A 15,851-nucleotide genomic window follows, 5' to 3' on the forward strand; every position below is an offset into this window, starting at 1 on the left:
AGCAATCCCATCTATCGGAGTTGAGGGCACGATAAGAGGCAAAGAACATTACAACAAACAATGGTCAATGTAATGTTATTGTTTATCAATGTTATGCGCTTTTGATATTGTAGGCCTTCGCATTTAGTTTTCTTCCAAATCTGAAATACTACTCTTATCACAGTCGGTACTGAATAAAACACAAATTCTCTATAACTTTTGTTATGTAGTACTTTTCTATAGGAGCAATAACAAAGGTATTTAAAAATTAAATTTTAGGCGCCTACCCCTAAACTACCATTTCACCCAGGTTCAGTAAAATTGTTTATAGCTTAGACTACAGTTTTTTCTTCCCCGACTCTATATACCGTTTTTCATTAAATTCTGTTCACCTATTTTCTCGTGGCTCGGCCTTGATGTGGACTTAGCAACAAAAATCGAAATTCATGAATATCAGTGTTATCATAGCCGGTACGGTAAAATTGTATAAGACATAAATGATCGGAAATTTAATTCTATGTAACGTTAGTTATGTAGTATTTATCGACAGGACCACTTAAAATATAAATATTTGAGAATTTAATTTTAGGCCTTCCCCTAAACTACCATTTCACTGAGCGTGAATAAAATGATTTATAGCCTAGATTATAGTGGCTCATCCCCCGACTTTACATACCGATTTTCATTAAATTCTCTTCAGCCGTTTTCAAGTGATGCGTGTACAGACAGACAGACAGACAGACAGACAGACAGACAGACAGACAGACAGACAGACAGACAGACAGACAGACAGACAGACAGACAGACAGACAGACAGACAGACAGACAGACAGACAGACAGACAGACAGAAATTACGGAAAAGAAAAATGCATTTCCTTGTTACTGTGGACATGAACGATACAGAAATACCACTTTTTTCAAATTCTGAGCAATGTACAGACAAAACTCTTAGTTTATATATATAGACTAGCAAGGTACCCGTGCTTCGCTACGGTATTATACTGAAATTTATAATTGAATGCTTATTGTTTTAGATATATAATCCGCCGAAATTCGCGATCTGACACGTTTTCAGCGAGAATCCACCAAAATTCCCGATCTGACTCGTTTTCTATTAGATTACGGCACGTTTCCTCCCATTTTTCAATCTTCCTTTCCAGCAATCGATTTCGTACTTCCCAGGCTAGGCTCAGGTATTCTTCCCGGTCAGTTGGGTCCGTAAATCTTTGCCATACCGTATTTTCCTATAATCATTTTTATCTGGATAAAATCCTTCGGGAGATCCGGCGTGGTGTCATATTGGGTGCCTTGGCGGCACTGAACCCGCGGCCGGACTGCATTCTTAGTCATTACCCGTCCAGGAGCCGTTTCCAGCGCGGTCCGCATATTTGACGACGGTCCGGAACATTATTATTATTATTATTATTATTATTATTATTATTATTATTATTATTATTAATGATATTCTTATTCTTATTCTTATTATTACTATTATGTGTTGCTGGGATGAATGATGACAGGGAAAACCGGAGTATCCGGAGAAAAACCTGTCCCGCCTCCGTTTTGTCCAGCACGAATGTCACATGGAGTGACCGGGATTTGAACCACGGAACCCAGCTGTGAGAGGCCGGCGCGCTGCCGCCTGAGCAACGGAGGATCCTTATAAGTACATTAAGAACAGTAAAATCAATTGGTCTCACCTCCTTCTACACCCCACCGCCGTTAAGTTTATTTACCGGCACCCCCCGCCCAAAAAACAAATTAAAAGAAGGCTTGTTTTTTATGTTTAAAGAAGATTTCAAACACCAATGTTCACGTCTATTACCTTCAGTTTTGAGATATAAGTATCCCCATAAATATAATTTACTTTTGTCACTTAATTTCAAACTACTCCCCCTCCCCCCCTAAGTGAATCTTCCCGCAAAAAATACTTGTTTCTTTAATAGTGATGGATCTTCTAAATACCAATTATCACGGCTCTAACTTCTTCACTTTTAGATTTATGTGTCCTCATGAAAGGAATTCAACTCCTTTACACTCCCGCCCCCCAAGATTTCCCCCCCCCCCAAAACGCGTTTTTCTTTGTTTTTAAAGGAGATCCAAATACGAATTTTCACGTCTGTAACAACTTTAGTTTTTATTAGATGTATATATTCTCATACAATTAAAGTCAATTAATTTTTCAATTCTTTCACATCCCTCCCCCCGCTTCATTGGATTTTCCGAGAATACGTGTTTCTTTATTTTTAAAGCAGATTGCAAATATCAAATTTCACGTCTGTAACATCTTCATTTTTAAGATATCAGTAGCCTAATTAAAAGAATTCAACACCATTTTCAGTCACTTTCACCCCCCCCCTCCACCCAAGTGGTATTTCCGAAAATTAAAAATACACGTTTCTTTATGTTTAATAGAGATAAAAATGCCAGTTTTCACTTCTGTAACATGTTAAGTTTTTTTTAGATATACTGTAAAAATTCTCATTTTAAAATTTCACACCTTTTGGGTTCCCCTTAAGTGGAGTTTCCAAAAACAAATCACCTATGTTTCTTTACATTTGTAGGAGATTCCAAACACCCACTTTTTACGTCTGTAACACTTTACGTTTCCAAGATAATCTTTCAAAAAATTCACCCCAATTTGTCACTTCTGTTTAACCGCCATTAATAAGATTTTCCAAAAACTAAAAAATACGTGCTTCTTTATTTTTAAAGGAGATCCCATATACAAATTTTCAGTTCTGTAATATCTTCCGTTTCTGAGATATATGTATCCTCATTAAAGGCATTCAACCAATTTTTTACCCTTTTACACCCCTCCTATTGGGATTTACAGGAAACAAAAAAATACGTGTTCCTTTATTTTTAGAGGAGATTCTAACTACCAATTTTTACATCTGTAAATTTTAAAGTTTTAAGATGTAGACACATTCATTTTAAAAAATTCACCCCCCTTTTCACCCCTCAATATTTGGATTTTCCAAAAACGAAAAAATACGTGTTTCTTTACATTTAAAGTAGATCCCAAATACCAATTTTCAGGTCTGTAATATCTTCAGGTTCTGAAATATAAGTAGCCTCATTAAAGGCATTCAACCCATTATTCACCCTTTTACACCCTTCCTATTGGGATTTTCCGAAAACAAAAGAATACTTTTTTCTTTATTTTTAAAGGAGATTCTAAATACCAATTTTTACATCTATAAACTGTAACAGTTTTGAGATAAAGATACACTCATTTTAAAAAATCACCCCCTTTGCACCCCCCATTAATTGGATTTTCCAAAAACAAAAAGATACGTGTTTATTTATTTTTAAAGGAGATCCCAAACACCAATTTTCAGGTCTGTAATATCTTCAGGTTCTGAAATATAAGTAGACTCATGAAATGCATTCGACCCCTTTTTCAACCTTTTCCACCCTTCCTATTAGGATTTTCCGAAAACAAAATATACGTGTTTCTTTATCTTTAATGGAGATTCTAAATACCTATTTTTACACCTATAACCTTTAAAAGTTTTGAGATATAGATACACTCATTTTAAAATATTACCCCTTTTTTACCCCCATTAATTGGGTTTTGCAGAAACAAAAAAATACGTGTTTCTTTATTTTTAAAGGAGATCCCAAACACCAATTTTCAGGTCTATAATATCTTCAGTTTCTGAGATATAAGTAGCCTCATTAAAGGCATTCAACCCCTTTTTCACCCCTTTTCATACCTCCTATTGCGATTTTACGAAAACAAAAAAATACGTGTTTCTTTATTTTTAATGAAGATTTTAAATACCAATTTTTACATCTGCAAACTTTAAAAGTTTGGAGATATAGATTCACTAATTTTAAAAATTCACCCCCTTTTCACCCTCCCATTAATTAGATTTTCCAAAAACAAAAAAATACGTGTTTCTTTATTTTTAAAAGAGATCAAAAGTACCAATTTTCAGGTCTGTAATATCTTCAGTTTCTGAGATATAACTACCGGTATCCTGATTAAGGGCATTGAACACATTTTCCCCCATTTTCACCCTTTTTCACCCCTCCTATTGGGATTTTCTGAAAACAAAAAAATACGTGTTTCCTTATTTTCAAAGAAGATTCTAAATACCAATTTTTACATTTGTAAACTTTTAAAGTTTTGAGATATAGGTGCACTCATTTTAAAATTTCACCCCCCCCTTTTCACCCCCTTAGCAACGGAATATCCAAAAATCCTCTCTTAGCGAGCACCTACATCTTAATATGAATGTATGCCCAAAATTTCATTTCATTAGGTCCAGTAGTTTTGGCTCGGCGATGATGAATCAGTCAGTCAGGACAAGCTATTTTATATATATATAGATAGACTAGCAAGATACCCGTGCTTCGCTACGGTATTATACTGAAATTTATAATTGAATGCTTATTGTTTTAGATATATAATCCGCCGAAATTCGCGATCTGACTCGTTCTCTGCGAGAATCCACCAAAATTCCGATCTATTATTTTACGGCACGTTTCCTCCCATTTTTAAATCTCCCTTTCCAGCAATCGATTTCGTACTTCCCGGGTTAGGCTCAGGTATTCCTCCAGGTCAGTTGGGTCCGTAAATCTTTGCCAACTTTTCCTATAATATTTTAATACGGATATAATCTTTCAGGAGATCCGGCGTGCTGTCATACTGGGTGCCTTGGCGGCACTGAACCCGCGACCGGACTGCATTCTTAGTCATTACCCGTCCAGGAGCCGTTTCCATCGCGGTCCGCAATTTGACGATGGTCCGGAAGATTATTATTATTATTATTATTATTATTACTATTATGTGTTGCTGGAATGGCTGATGACAGGGAAAACCGGAGTATCCGGAGAAAAACCTGTCCCGCCTCCGTTTTGTCCAGCACGAATGCCACATGGAGTGACCGGGATTTGAACCACGGAACCCAGCTGTGAGAGGCCGGCGCGCTGCCGCCTGAGCAACGGAGGATCCTTATAAGTACATTAATAACAGTAAAATCAATTGGTCTCACCTCCTTCTACACCCCACCGCCGTTAAGTTTATTTACAGCCACCCCCCCGAAAAAGAATTGAAAGGATGCTTGTTTCTTTATGTTTAAGGGAGATTCCAAACACCAATGTTCACATCTATTACCTTCAGTTTTGAGATATAAGTATCCACATAAAAATAATTTACTTTTTTTCACTTCATTTCACAATAATCTCTCCTCCCCCTAAATGAATTTTCCCGCAAAAAAATACTTGTTTCATTAATAGTAAAGGATCTTCTAAATACCAATTATCACTACTCTAACTTCTTCAGTTTTTGATTTATGTGTCCTCATGAAAGGAATTCAACTCCTTTACACTCCCGCCCTCCAAGATGGTTTCCCCACCAAAACGCCTTTTTCTTTGTTTTTAAAGGAGAACCAAATATGAATTTTCACGTCTGTAACAACTTTAGTATTAGATGTATGTATTCTCATACAATTAAGTCAACTAATGTTTCAATTCTTCCCCCCCCCCCCTTCATTGGATTTTCCGAGAATACGTGTTTCTTTACTTTTAAAGCAGATTGCAAATATCAAATTTCACATCTGTAACATCTTCATTTTTGAGATATCAGTAGCCTAATTAAAAGAATTCATCACCATTTTCAGTCACTTTTACCCCCTCCCCCCCGCCCTCCACCCAAGTGGTATTTCCGAAAACTAAAAATACACGTTTCTTTATGTTTAATATAGATAAAAAAATACCATTTTTCACTTCTGTAACATGTTAAGTTTTTTAGATATCCATAAAAATTCTCATTTAAAAATTTCACCCCTTTTGGGTTCCCCTTAAGTAGAGTTTCCAAAAACAAATAACCTATATTTCTTTACATTTACAGGAGATTTACACCCACTTTTTACGTCTGTAACATTTTACGATTCCAAGATATTCTGTAGATATAGTCTTTCAAAAAATTCACCTCAATTTGTCACTCCTGTTTAACCGCCATTAACTGGCTTTTCCAAAAACTAAAAAATACGTGTTTCTTTATTTTTAAAGGAAATCCCATATGCGAATTATCAGTTCTGTAATATCTTTCGTTTCTGAGATATGTGTATCCTCATTAAAGCCATTCAACCCATTTTTCACCCTTTTACACCCCTCCTATTAGGACTTACTGGAAACAAAAAATACGTGTTCCTTTATTTTTAGAGGAGATTCTAACCACCAATTTTTACATCTGTAAATTATAAAGTTTTAAGATGTAGACACACTCATTTTAAAAAATTCACCCCCGTTTTCACCCCCCAATATTTGGATTTTCCAAAAACCAAAAAATACCTGTTTCTTTACTTTTAAAGTAGATCCAAAATACCAATTTTCAGGTCTGTAATATCTTCAGGTTCTGAAATATAAGTATCCTCATGAAAGACATTCAACCCAGTATGCACTCTTTTACACCCTTCCTATTGGGATTTTCCGAAAACAAAAGATTACGTGTTTCTTTATTTTTAAAGGAGATTCTAAATACCAATTTTTACATCTATAAACTTAAAAAGTTTTGAGATATAGATACACTCATTTTAAAAAATCTCCCCCTTTTCACCCCCCCCCCATTAATTGTATTTTCCACAAACAAAAAATACGTGTTTATTTATTTTTAAAGGAGATCCCAAACACCAATTTTCAGGTCTGTAATATCTTCAGGTTCTGAAATATAAGTAGACTCATGAAATGCATTCGACCCCTTTTTCAACCTTTTCCACCCTTCCTATTAGGATTTTCCGAAAACAAAATATACGTGTTTCTTTATCTTTAATGGAGATTCTAAATACCTATTTTTACACCTATAACCTTTAAAAGTTTTGAGATATAGATACACTCATTTTAAAATATTACCCCTTTTTTACCCCCATTAATTGGGTTTTGCAGAAACAAAAAAATACGTGTTTCTTTATTTTTAAAGGAGATCCCAAACACCAATTTTCAGGTCTATAATATCTTCAGTTTCTGAGATATAAGTAGCCTCATTAAAGGCATTCAACCCCTTTTTCACCCCTTTTCATACCTCCTATTGCGATTTTACGAAAACAAAAAAATACGTGTTTCTTTATTTTTAATGAAGATTTTAAATACCAATTTTTACATCTGCAAACTTTAAAAGTTTGGAGATATAGATTCACTAATTTTAAAAATTCACCCCCTTTTCACCCTCCCATTAATTAGATTTTCCAAAAACAAAAAAATACGTGTTTCTTTATTTTTAAAAGAGATCAAAAGTACCAATTTTCAGGTCTGTAATATCTTCAGTTTCTGAGATATAACTACCGGTATCCTGATTAAGGGCATTGAACACATTTTCCCCCATTTTCACCCTTTTTCACCCCTCCTATTGGGATTTTCTGAAAACAAAAAAATACGTGTTTCCTTATTTTCAAAGAAGATTCTAAATACCAATTTTTACATTTGTAAACTTTTAAAGTTTTGAGATATAGGTGCACTCATTTTAAAATTTCACCCCCCCCTTTTCACCCCCTTAGCAACGGAATATCCAAAAATCCTCTCTTAGCGAGCACCTACATCTTAATATGAATGTATGCCCAAAATTTCATTTCATTAGGTCCAGTAGTTTTGGCTCGGCGATGATGAATCAGTCAGTCAGGACAAGCTATTTTATATATATATAGATGTATGTATGTATGTATGTATGTATGTATGTATGTATGTATGTATGTATGTATGTATACTGTTATTAGGTGGTTAATTGCCCAAACAACTCAAACTAAATGTATAGGCAACATCATTCTTTCTTTTCTTTTTTTACACTAGGGGTTTAGGAGAAATAGTTATTTGAAATACTTCCTCTTGAGATTTTATTCTATTTTAAGTTAAAATAAGTATTGACAGTCTTATCAGCTTTTTAAATTTTGTGTGTTGCAGCTCTTTCAATCTACAGTTTATAACGACAAAACTGGTAAGTATGAGACACCCAGTTATCGTATCAGCAAGGCAGCATGGCTCAAGGAAGAGGACCACCCACATGTATCAGCTGTAAGTCAGCGAGTTGCAGATATGACTAACCTGAATGTTAAAACAGCTGAGGAACTACTTGTTGGCAACTATGATATTGGAGGGTATTATGGACCTCATACAGATTATTTTGAGGTGAGGGATATTATTGTAATCTTTTGGGCAAAAGTCGAAGTTTCAAATCTTAGAGCTGCATACTGTATGCAAGAAATGGTGAAAAATGGAGAGAATCTATTATCTTATTGTAGAATACTACAGGTACATTCTTTTAGAGAAAAGCAAGCTTGTAGATTTACATGATTTTATTATTGTTGATATCGTAAGACAAAGGACTCTGAAAAAACAAAATTACCAACACACACACACACACACACACACACACACACACGCACCTTCCTCAAAGTTTGAAGTTCATGAGAAAAGAAAGATTTTTAAATTCTCTAATCAGGATAATAGGTAGGTCTACGTGGTGGAAGAGTGTTCACTCAATCATCAATGATCAGCATTTAGGGTTGTCGCCCAGGTGGTGGATTCCCTATAAATTGTTTATACCTTTTTCTTAAACATTTTCAAAGAACTTGGAAATTTATCAAACATTTCCCTTGATAAATTATTACATTCCCTTTTTCTTCATCCTGTAAATGAATATACGCCCCAATTTATCCTCACGCATCCCAGAATGATATTACTAGGCCCGTTTCCATTAACCATTATGTTCTCTTTATGCTTGTTATATTTGTCACAACAACACTGTGGAACATGATATGATGTTAGATTTCAGAAAATGAAGTTACTTCTTTTATTTTACACTTATCCCTTGAATTATATAAAATTCTTTTGGGAAGTTCCTTTGTTGATAATCTACAAAATTTCAAATAATAATTATTAAATTTTCTCTCGTTCACAGTTCGACTTTGACTAATGACACATTCTAAACGATTTTGGTCATCTGTGCATATATTGTTTATGAACCTGAATAGATCTTCAAGAAAGGCATTATTATCTCGGATAGCAAAATCTTGTTGAACAATTGCTTTTACAGGGGTGAGTTACGCGATGCATACTTTTCTTTGAAGTATTTGACCAACTTTTTAGCACTTGTTAAGTGTATTATCTTGAATAATATAAGATCATTTTTCACATAGTAGCCATATTTATTTATAAACATAATCTCCATCAATTTTGAGTACAAAATTATGTGCAGTTTTGACTTTACAAATACAACTCTTTGTTGTACATTAAACAGCACTAAATTTCCCTTAGCCTGTTTATTATATCTAATTAAAATTAAAATACTGGCTACCGGCCATAATCAAAATAGCATTGATATTTATGGCTCTGATATGGTACCAATTAGTTAGCAACCCTACACAGGCCCTCCACTTTTGCATGAAATTAGAAATGAGTGTACCGAGCTCGATAGCTGCAGTCGCTTAAGTGCGGCCAGTATCCAGTATTCAGGAGATAGTAGGTTCGAACCCCACTGTCGGCAGCCCCGAAAATGGTTTTCCGTGGTTTCCCATTTTCACACCAGCAAATGCTGGGGCTGTACCTTCATTAAGGCCACGGCCACTTCCTTCCCAGTCCTAGCCCTCCATGTCCCATCGTCGCCATAAGACCTATCTGTGTCGGTGCGACGTAAAGCAACTAATTGGAGAAATGAGTGTCTTTTATGAAATTCATTTTGCATTGGATACATGGTGTCAGATGGTGACAGATTCCCTTTCTGTTGTTTTCCTAGCCTTTCCTTAAATGATTGCAAAAAAAATTGGAAATTTATTGAACATCTCCCTTGGTAAGTTATTCCAATCCCTAACTCCCGTTCCTATCAACAAACAAACATTTGCCCCAATTTGTCCTCTTGAATTCCAACTTTATCTTCATATTGTGATCTTTCCTACTTTTAAAGATACCACTCAAGCTTTTTGTCTACTAATGTTATTCCACGCCACCTCTCCACTGACAGCTTGGAACATACCACTTATATTAAAATTTAAAATAGTTTAAATACAATACAGTTCAATACAATACAGTCTGTATAATTAGGATACAATTATTACATACCATATTGTTTAATATGGGACATGTTTCGCTTGACATCGCAAGCATCTTCAGCCATTAAATACTCTTAAGTTAGGTCAGGGCCCTGAGTCAGATGTTAAGACTATCCCTTAACATCTAATAGTTTATAATAATATTGTAAATAATGGTCATTAGTACTCCAAAGTGATGGAAGTTATGCTAATTTTAAATAAAGTCATAAGAACTTTAATAAGATATTTGTTTAGTTGCCATCATAAAGGAGGATATATATCCTCTGTAGATTGGAATTCTTTTTAATTACATGTAGATTACAAGCTAAACGATATTCTAAGAGAGAAGCAATTACATTTAGATAAAAAACTCCCCCTTTTAAAAGAAAATCAATCATAGTCTCCAAAAAAAGATTGTTGGTTACAAGGGTAATGTCCAGATAGGGGAGGTGACTAATACTAAAGAAGTATTAAAATTTACCTATGACAGCAATGACATACAGTAAGATACAAAAGTTGAAAACTAGAAAAGCAGCTGAAATTGATAAGGTTTCTGGGGATATACTAAAGACAATGGATGGGGATATAGTACCATATCTGAAGTACTTGTTTGATTATTGTTTGCATGAAGGAACTTTATCAAATGCACAGAGAGTTGCAATAGTACCCCCTGTATATAAAGGAAAGGGTGACAGACATAAAGCAGAAAATTACAGGCCAGTCAGTTTGACGTGCATTGTATGAAAGCTTTGGGAAAGCATTCTTTCTGATTATATAAAACGTGTTTGCAAAATCAATAACTGGTTCGATAGAAGGCAGTTTGGGTTTAGGAAAGGTTATTCCACTGAAGCCCAACTTGTAGGATTCCAGCAAGATATAGCAGATATCCTGGATTCAGGAGGTCAGTTGGACTGTATCGCAATTGACCTGTCTAACGCATTTGATAGGGTAGATCATGGGAGACTACTGGCAAAAATGAGTGCAATTGGACTTGACAAAACAGTGACTGAATGGGTGGCTCTGTTTCTAGAAAATAGAACTCAGAGAATTAGAGTAGGTGTCCCTGTAATAATTAAGAGGGGAATTCCTCAAGGCAGTATTATTGGACGTTTATGTTTTCTTATATATATATATATCAATGATATGTGTAAAGAAGTGGAATCAGAGATAAGGCTTTTCGTGAGGTTATTCTTACAGAGTAATAAATAAGTTACAAGATTGTGAGCAACTGCAAAATGACCTTGATAATGTTGTGAGATGGACAGTATGCAATGGTATGATGATAAACGGGGATAAAAGTCAGGTTGTGAGTTTCACAAATAGGAATAGTCCTCTGAGTTTTAATTACTGCATTGATGGGGTGAAGGTTCCCTTTGGGGATCATTGTAAATACCTAGGTACTAATATAAGGAAAGATCTTCATTAGGGTAACCACATAAATACGATTGTAAATAAAGGGCACAGATCTCTGCACATGGTAATGAGGGTATTTAGGGGTTGTAGTAAGGATGTAAAGGAGAGAGCATATTTGTCTCTGGTGAGACCCCAGCTAGAGTATGGTTCCAGTGTATGGGACCCTCACCAGGATTACTTGATTCAGGAACTGGAAAAAATCCAAAGAAACGCAGCTCGATTGGTTCTGGGCGATTTCCGACAAAAGAGTAGCGTTACAAAATTGTTGCAAAGTTTGGGCTGGGAAGGCTTGGGAGAAAGGAGATGAGCTGCTCGATTAAGTTGTATGTTCCGAGCTGTCAGCGGAGAGATGGCGTGGGAGGACATCAGTAGACGAATAAGTTTGGTGGTGTCTTTAAAAGTAGGAAAGATAATAATATGAAGGTAAAGTTGGAATTCAAGAGGACAAATCGGGGCAAATGTTTGTTTATAGGAAAGGGAGTTAGAGATTGGAATAACTTACCAAGGGAGATGTTCAATGAATTTCCAATTTCTTTGCAATCATTTAAGAAAATGCTAGGAAAACAACAGATAGGGAATCTGCCACCTGGGCAACTGTCCTAAATGCAGATCAGTAGTGATTTAAATAAGTGCACTGAAACTAGAATTCCTTCTCTCAGCAACACACCAGCAATAACTTAACTAATGCAATTTTCTCAAAAAAGGAAATGAAACTCTTAAACAAGGGATCAAAACATAACTGGCCTAGTATACAAAAAGAAAGTGATATCATCACGGCCATAGCAGAGACTGAAGCCAATATTTCCGAACTCCCTTTGGAATTACAAAACGACACTAGATACAATGTAAATAAGAAACTATCAACATTAACGGAAGGATTAAATAAAAATACTGATTTCAACAACACTAAATATATTAAGGATATAAAAACAAAATAAATATTGACAACATACTATAATAGTATATAAAGCTGATAAAGGAGGAACTATGGTTTTATTAAATAAAAAAGATTATATTAAAAAACAGGAGGTTTTTCCAAGTGCTAAATACAGAATAGGCAAAAAAGACCCCACAATAAGAATCCAGCCAAATTTAAAAACACTATTAAAAATGCTACATTTTTAATCAATGAGCAAGAACAACAAAATCTAATCCTTATGAACCCCATTACTCCCACAGCCAGAGCATGACCAAAATTGCATTAAAAAAATACTCCCATATGTCCAATCATCAATTGTAGAAACAGCCCCACTTACAAAACATCCAAATATATCCATAAATTTCTCAAAATCATTACATTTTAAAGTAATTCCCTTTAAAGAATTCAGTAGAATTCTGTGATATTTAAAAACATTATCCTTACCACTCAATCACATTATATGCTCTTTTGAGATTACTAACATGTACTCTAATGTATCAACCAAAGAAACAGTAAATATCATCAAAGACAAACTCAGTAAACATAGTAAACTTAGCAAGCTTGAAATAGAAGTTTTCTTAAGAATCCTAAATTTTGTGTTAAAGAATAATTATTTTACTTTTAATGGTAAAATTTACCATCAGGATAGTCTGACTATGGGAGACCCCTTATCTGGCATCTTAGCCGACATATACCTAGATTCCTTACAACATCATAAAATATCAACAAATATAAAAGGTCTCAGCCTTTGGCGCAGATACATACATGGTGCTGGAAGTAAGATGGCTACTACTGTGTGTGAGTCTGTGTTATCCGTAGTAGATAATGGTGTAAGATGCAGTGAAAAATGTGGCAGATGCAGAAGAGTAGTTAAAAATGGGATTCTGTGTCGTAAGTGTGATGAATGGTACCATTTTCGTTGTGCAAATATTGTAAATAGGACTGATATTGAAGAAAGTGAGTGGCTGTGCCCCGAGTGTAAACAAACCGAAAGTGAGGCAGAACAACAAGAAAGAGAGACATACGAAATTATAATTAAGATTTTAGGAGTGCTACAAGAAGATTTATGCGCTCTGAAACATGAAAATGAAAGCTTAAAGGACAGAATAAAGAAACTGGAAGATAAAGAAGACATTGGAGAAGAAAGATCGCCGTGGACGGAAGTGACGCGTAGCCATTTTAGGCCTAATGTTAAACATTTGGGAGAAACTACGTACAAATTAAAACCGGGAAAAAACTCTTTGCAGTGCCAAAATAGATTTCAGTTACTTCAGCAAGTTCCAGAAGAAGACATACCAAGTTTTCCAAATAATTTTAAATCCAGTGGAGGTAAGCTACAGAAGAAGAAAACCTACCGGAAGTCAAGATCGCCAAAGATTCATCTCTACGCAGACAGTCAAGGGCGGGGTATGGCAGAAGGCATCAAGGATGAGCTGCAGAATCCGGAAACTCAGGTTTTAGGGCTAATAAAACCAGGAGCCAAAACTGAAGACGTCCTTTCAAGTTGTGATCCTGTGTTACAGAAGGACAATTATGTGGTAATTGTTAGTGCTACAAATGACATTGCTGCAAATGAAGGTGAGGAACTAATTATGACTCTCAGAGGTAAGATTTCGAAACTACCTGATTCAAAAGTAATTGTGGTTAATGTGCCACCCAGGTATGACCTTTTAGAGGACTCATGTGTGAACAAAGCTGCACATGATGTAAATATAAAAATCAAGAGATTATGTAAGAGTTTTAGAAATGTCTATGTAGTAGATACTTTAGGTCTTGGCAGGCAAATGTTCACTAGGCATGGGTTACATCTGAATGGTAATGGAAAAGCAAATCTCTGTAGACACATTGCTACAATTATCAACAGAGATTTGCAAACTAATCTGTACTTAAGAAAACCCATACCACTAAACTGGCACATACAGGGAAACTTGCCAGAAAACCCAGACCCTTAAATCAAGATATATGTACAAGGATCTGGGTTCCAGAGACGTTCTCAACTTGTGAGTCAAACGTTACCCAATTGCAACAGTCAAGTTTTAGGGAGAAAGGAGGTCTGAAATTGCTCTTGGTAAACTGTCAGAGTGTAGTAAATAAACAATTAAAATGCGGTACATTGATGGAATCTTATGAGACTGATGTGGTGATAGGAGTAGAATCATGGTTGAGAGAAGGGGTGGGTAATAGAGAAGTATTTCCAGAAGGGTACACAGTCTATCGTAGAGATCGAGGAAATAAAAAGGGAGGGGGGTGTTTATTCTGGTGAAGGAAACTTATTGTTCACATGAATGGTTTACCGATGAACGGGATGAAATATTAGGGATAAAATTAGTTTGTGATAATATGAAGGAGGTGGGAATTATAGGAACATACAGGCCTGGAAGAGAGGAAAGAGACATGGAAAATATTTGAGAAAATAATAGATTATACTCATAAAAACAATAATAATGATATGGTAATAATAGGGAGAGACCTAAACTTGCCTGAAGTTGAATGGAATGGAGCTGCAAGTGAAGCCCATGAACAGAAACTGGCAAATAAGTTAATTTGGGAGGGAGGATTTACACAAGTAGTACAAGAATCGACTCGTCTCAATAATTTACTAGATGTATTCTTGGTTAAACCATGGGAAATTGTTGATAAAACTGAGGTAATTGAAGGAATAGGTGACCATAAGGCTGTAATAATGGATGTAGGACTTGTACCAAAAATGCTTAATAAGAGGCTCACAAAAGACAATAAATTATACAGAAAAACTAAAGTTGATGAATTTGGGACTTACCTTAAATCACAATTCAGTTGTTGGATAAGTGAAGGGAATAATGTGGATACACTTTGGGCTAAATTTAAAGGAATCATTTGGGAAGGAGAGAAGAGATTTGTACCTGTTAAGAAGGGTAAAATGACCTCAGACCCTGTTTATTATACAAGTGAAATAAGAAAATTAGAAAGAAAATGTAGAATAGTAAACAGGAAAATCAAAGAGGGTAGGGAGAATAGAGAAACTAGAAAACAGCTAATGAGGGAACTGAATAGAGTGAAAAAGGAAGCAAAAGATAATTATATGAATGGCATTCTTCAAGAGTGTAATGACCACAAAGGGAAATGGAAAAAGCTGTATTCATATATTAGGAATCAAAAAGGAAAAGGAATCCAAATTCCTACAATGGTGGGAGAAGGGGGTGAACACTATTTAACAGATACTGAGAAAGCAAACCTCTTCAGTAGGGAATTCAGAGATTCAGTAGAAGTTTGTCAGGACTTGGAAACCATAACAGAAGATAGAGAGGGAGAGACACATAGGGAAACAAGAATCTTTTCATTCACAAATGAAGATATTTTCAGAGAAATCCAACTGCTTCAGCAAGGAAAAGCAGCAGGAAGTGATCAAATTACTGGGGAGATATTAAAGACGATGGGGTGGTATATAGTGCTATATTTAAAATTTCTCTTTGACTATGTCATAAAAAATAGTGTAATACCAAAGGAATGGAAGGAATCTATAATAATACCA

At 35.3% G+C, this 15,851-nt stretch overlaps 1 protein-coding gene across 1 annotated transcript in view; it reads left to right on the top strand.

Annotated features, from left to right (window-relative positions):
* LOC136859314 (prolyl 4-hydroxylase subunit alpha-1-like) overlaps positions 1 to 15,851 on the top strand; it is a 618,020-nt gene that overhangs the window by 422,979 nt on the left and 179,190 nt on the right. Inside the window, exon 12 of the mRNA XM_068225775.1 lies at positions 7,886 to 8,110. Coding sequence (XP_068081876.1) covers positions 7,886 to 8,110 — 225 coding nt within the window. The remainder of the gene's footprint in view (positions 1 to 7,885; positions 8,111 to 15,851) is intronic.

This window comes from Anabrus simplex, chromosome 1 (assembly GCF_040414725.1).
Source record: "Anabrus simplex isolate iqAnaSimp1 chromosome 1, ASM4041472v1, whole genome shotgun sequence".
In the NCBI taxonomy this organism is placed as follows: Eukaryota; Metazoa; Arthropoda; class Insecta; order Orthoptera; family Tettigoniidae; genus Anabrus; species Anabrus simplex.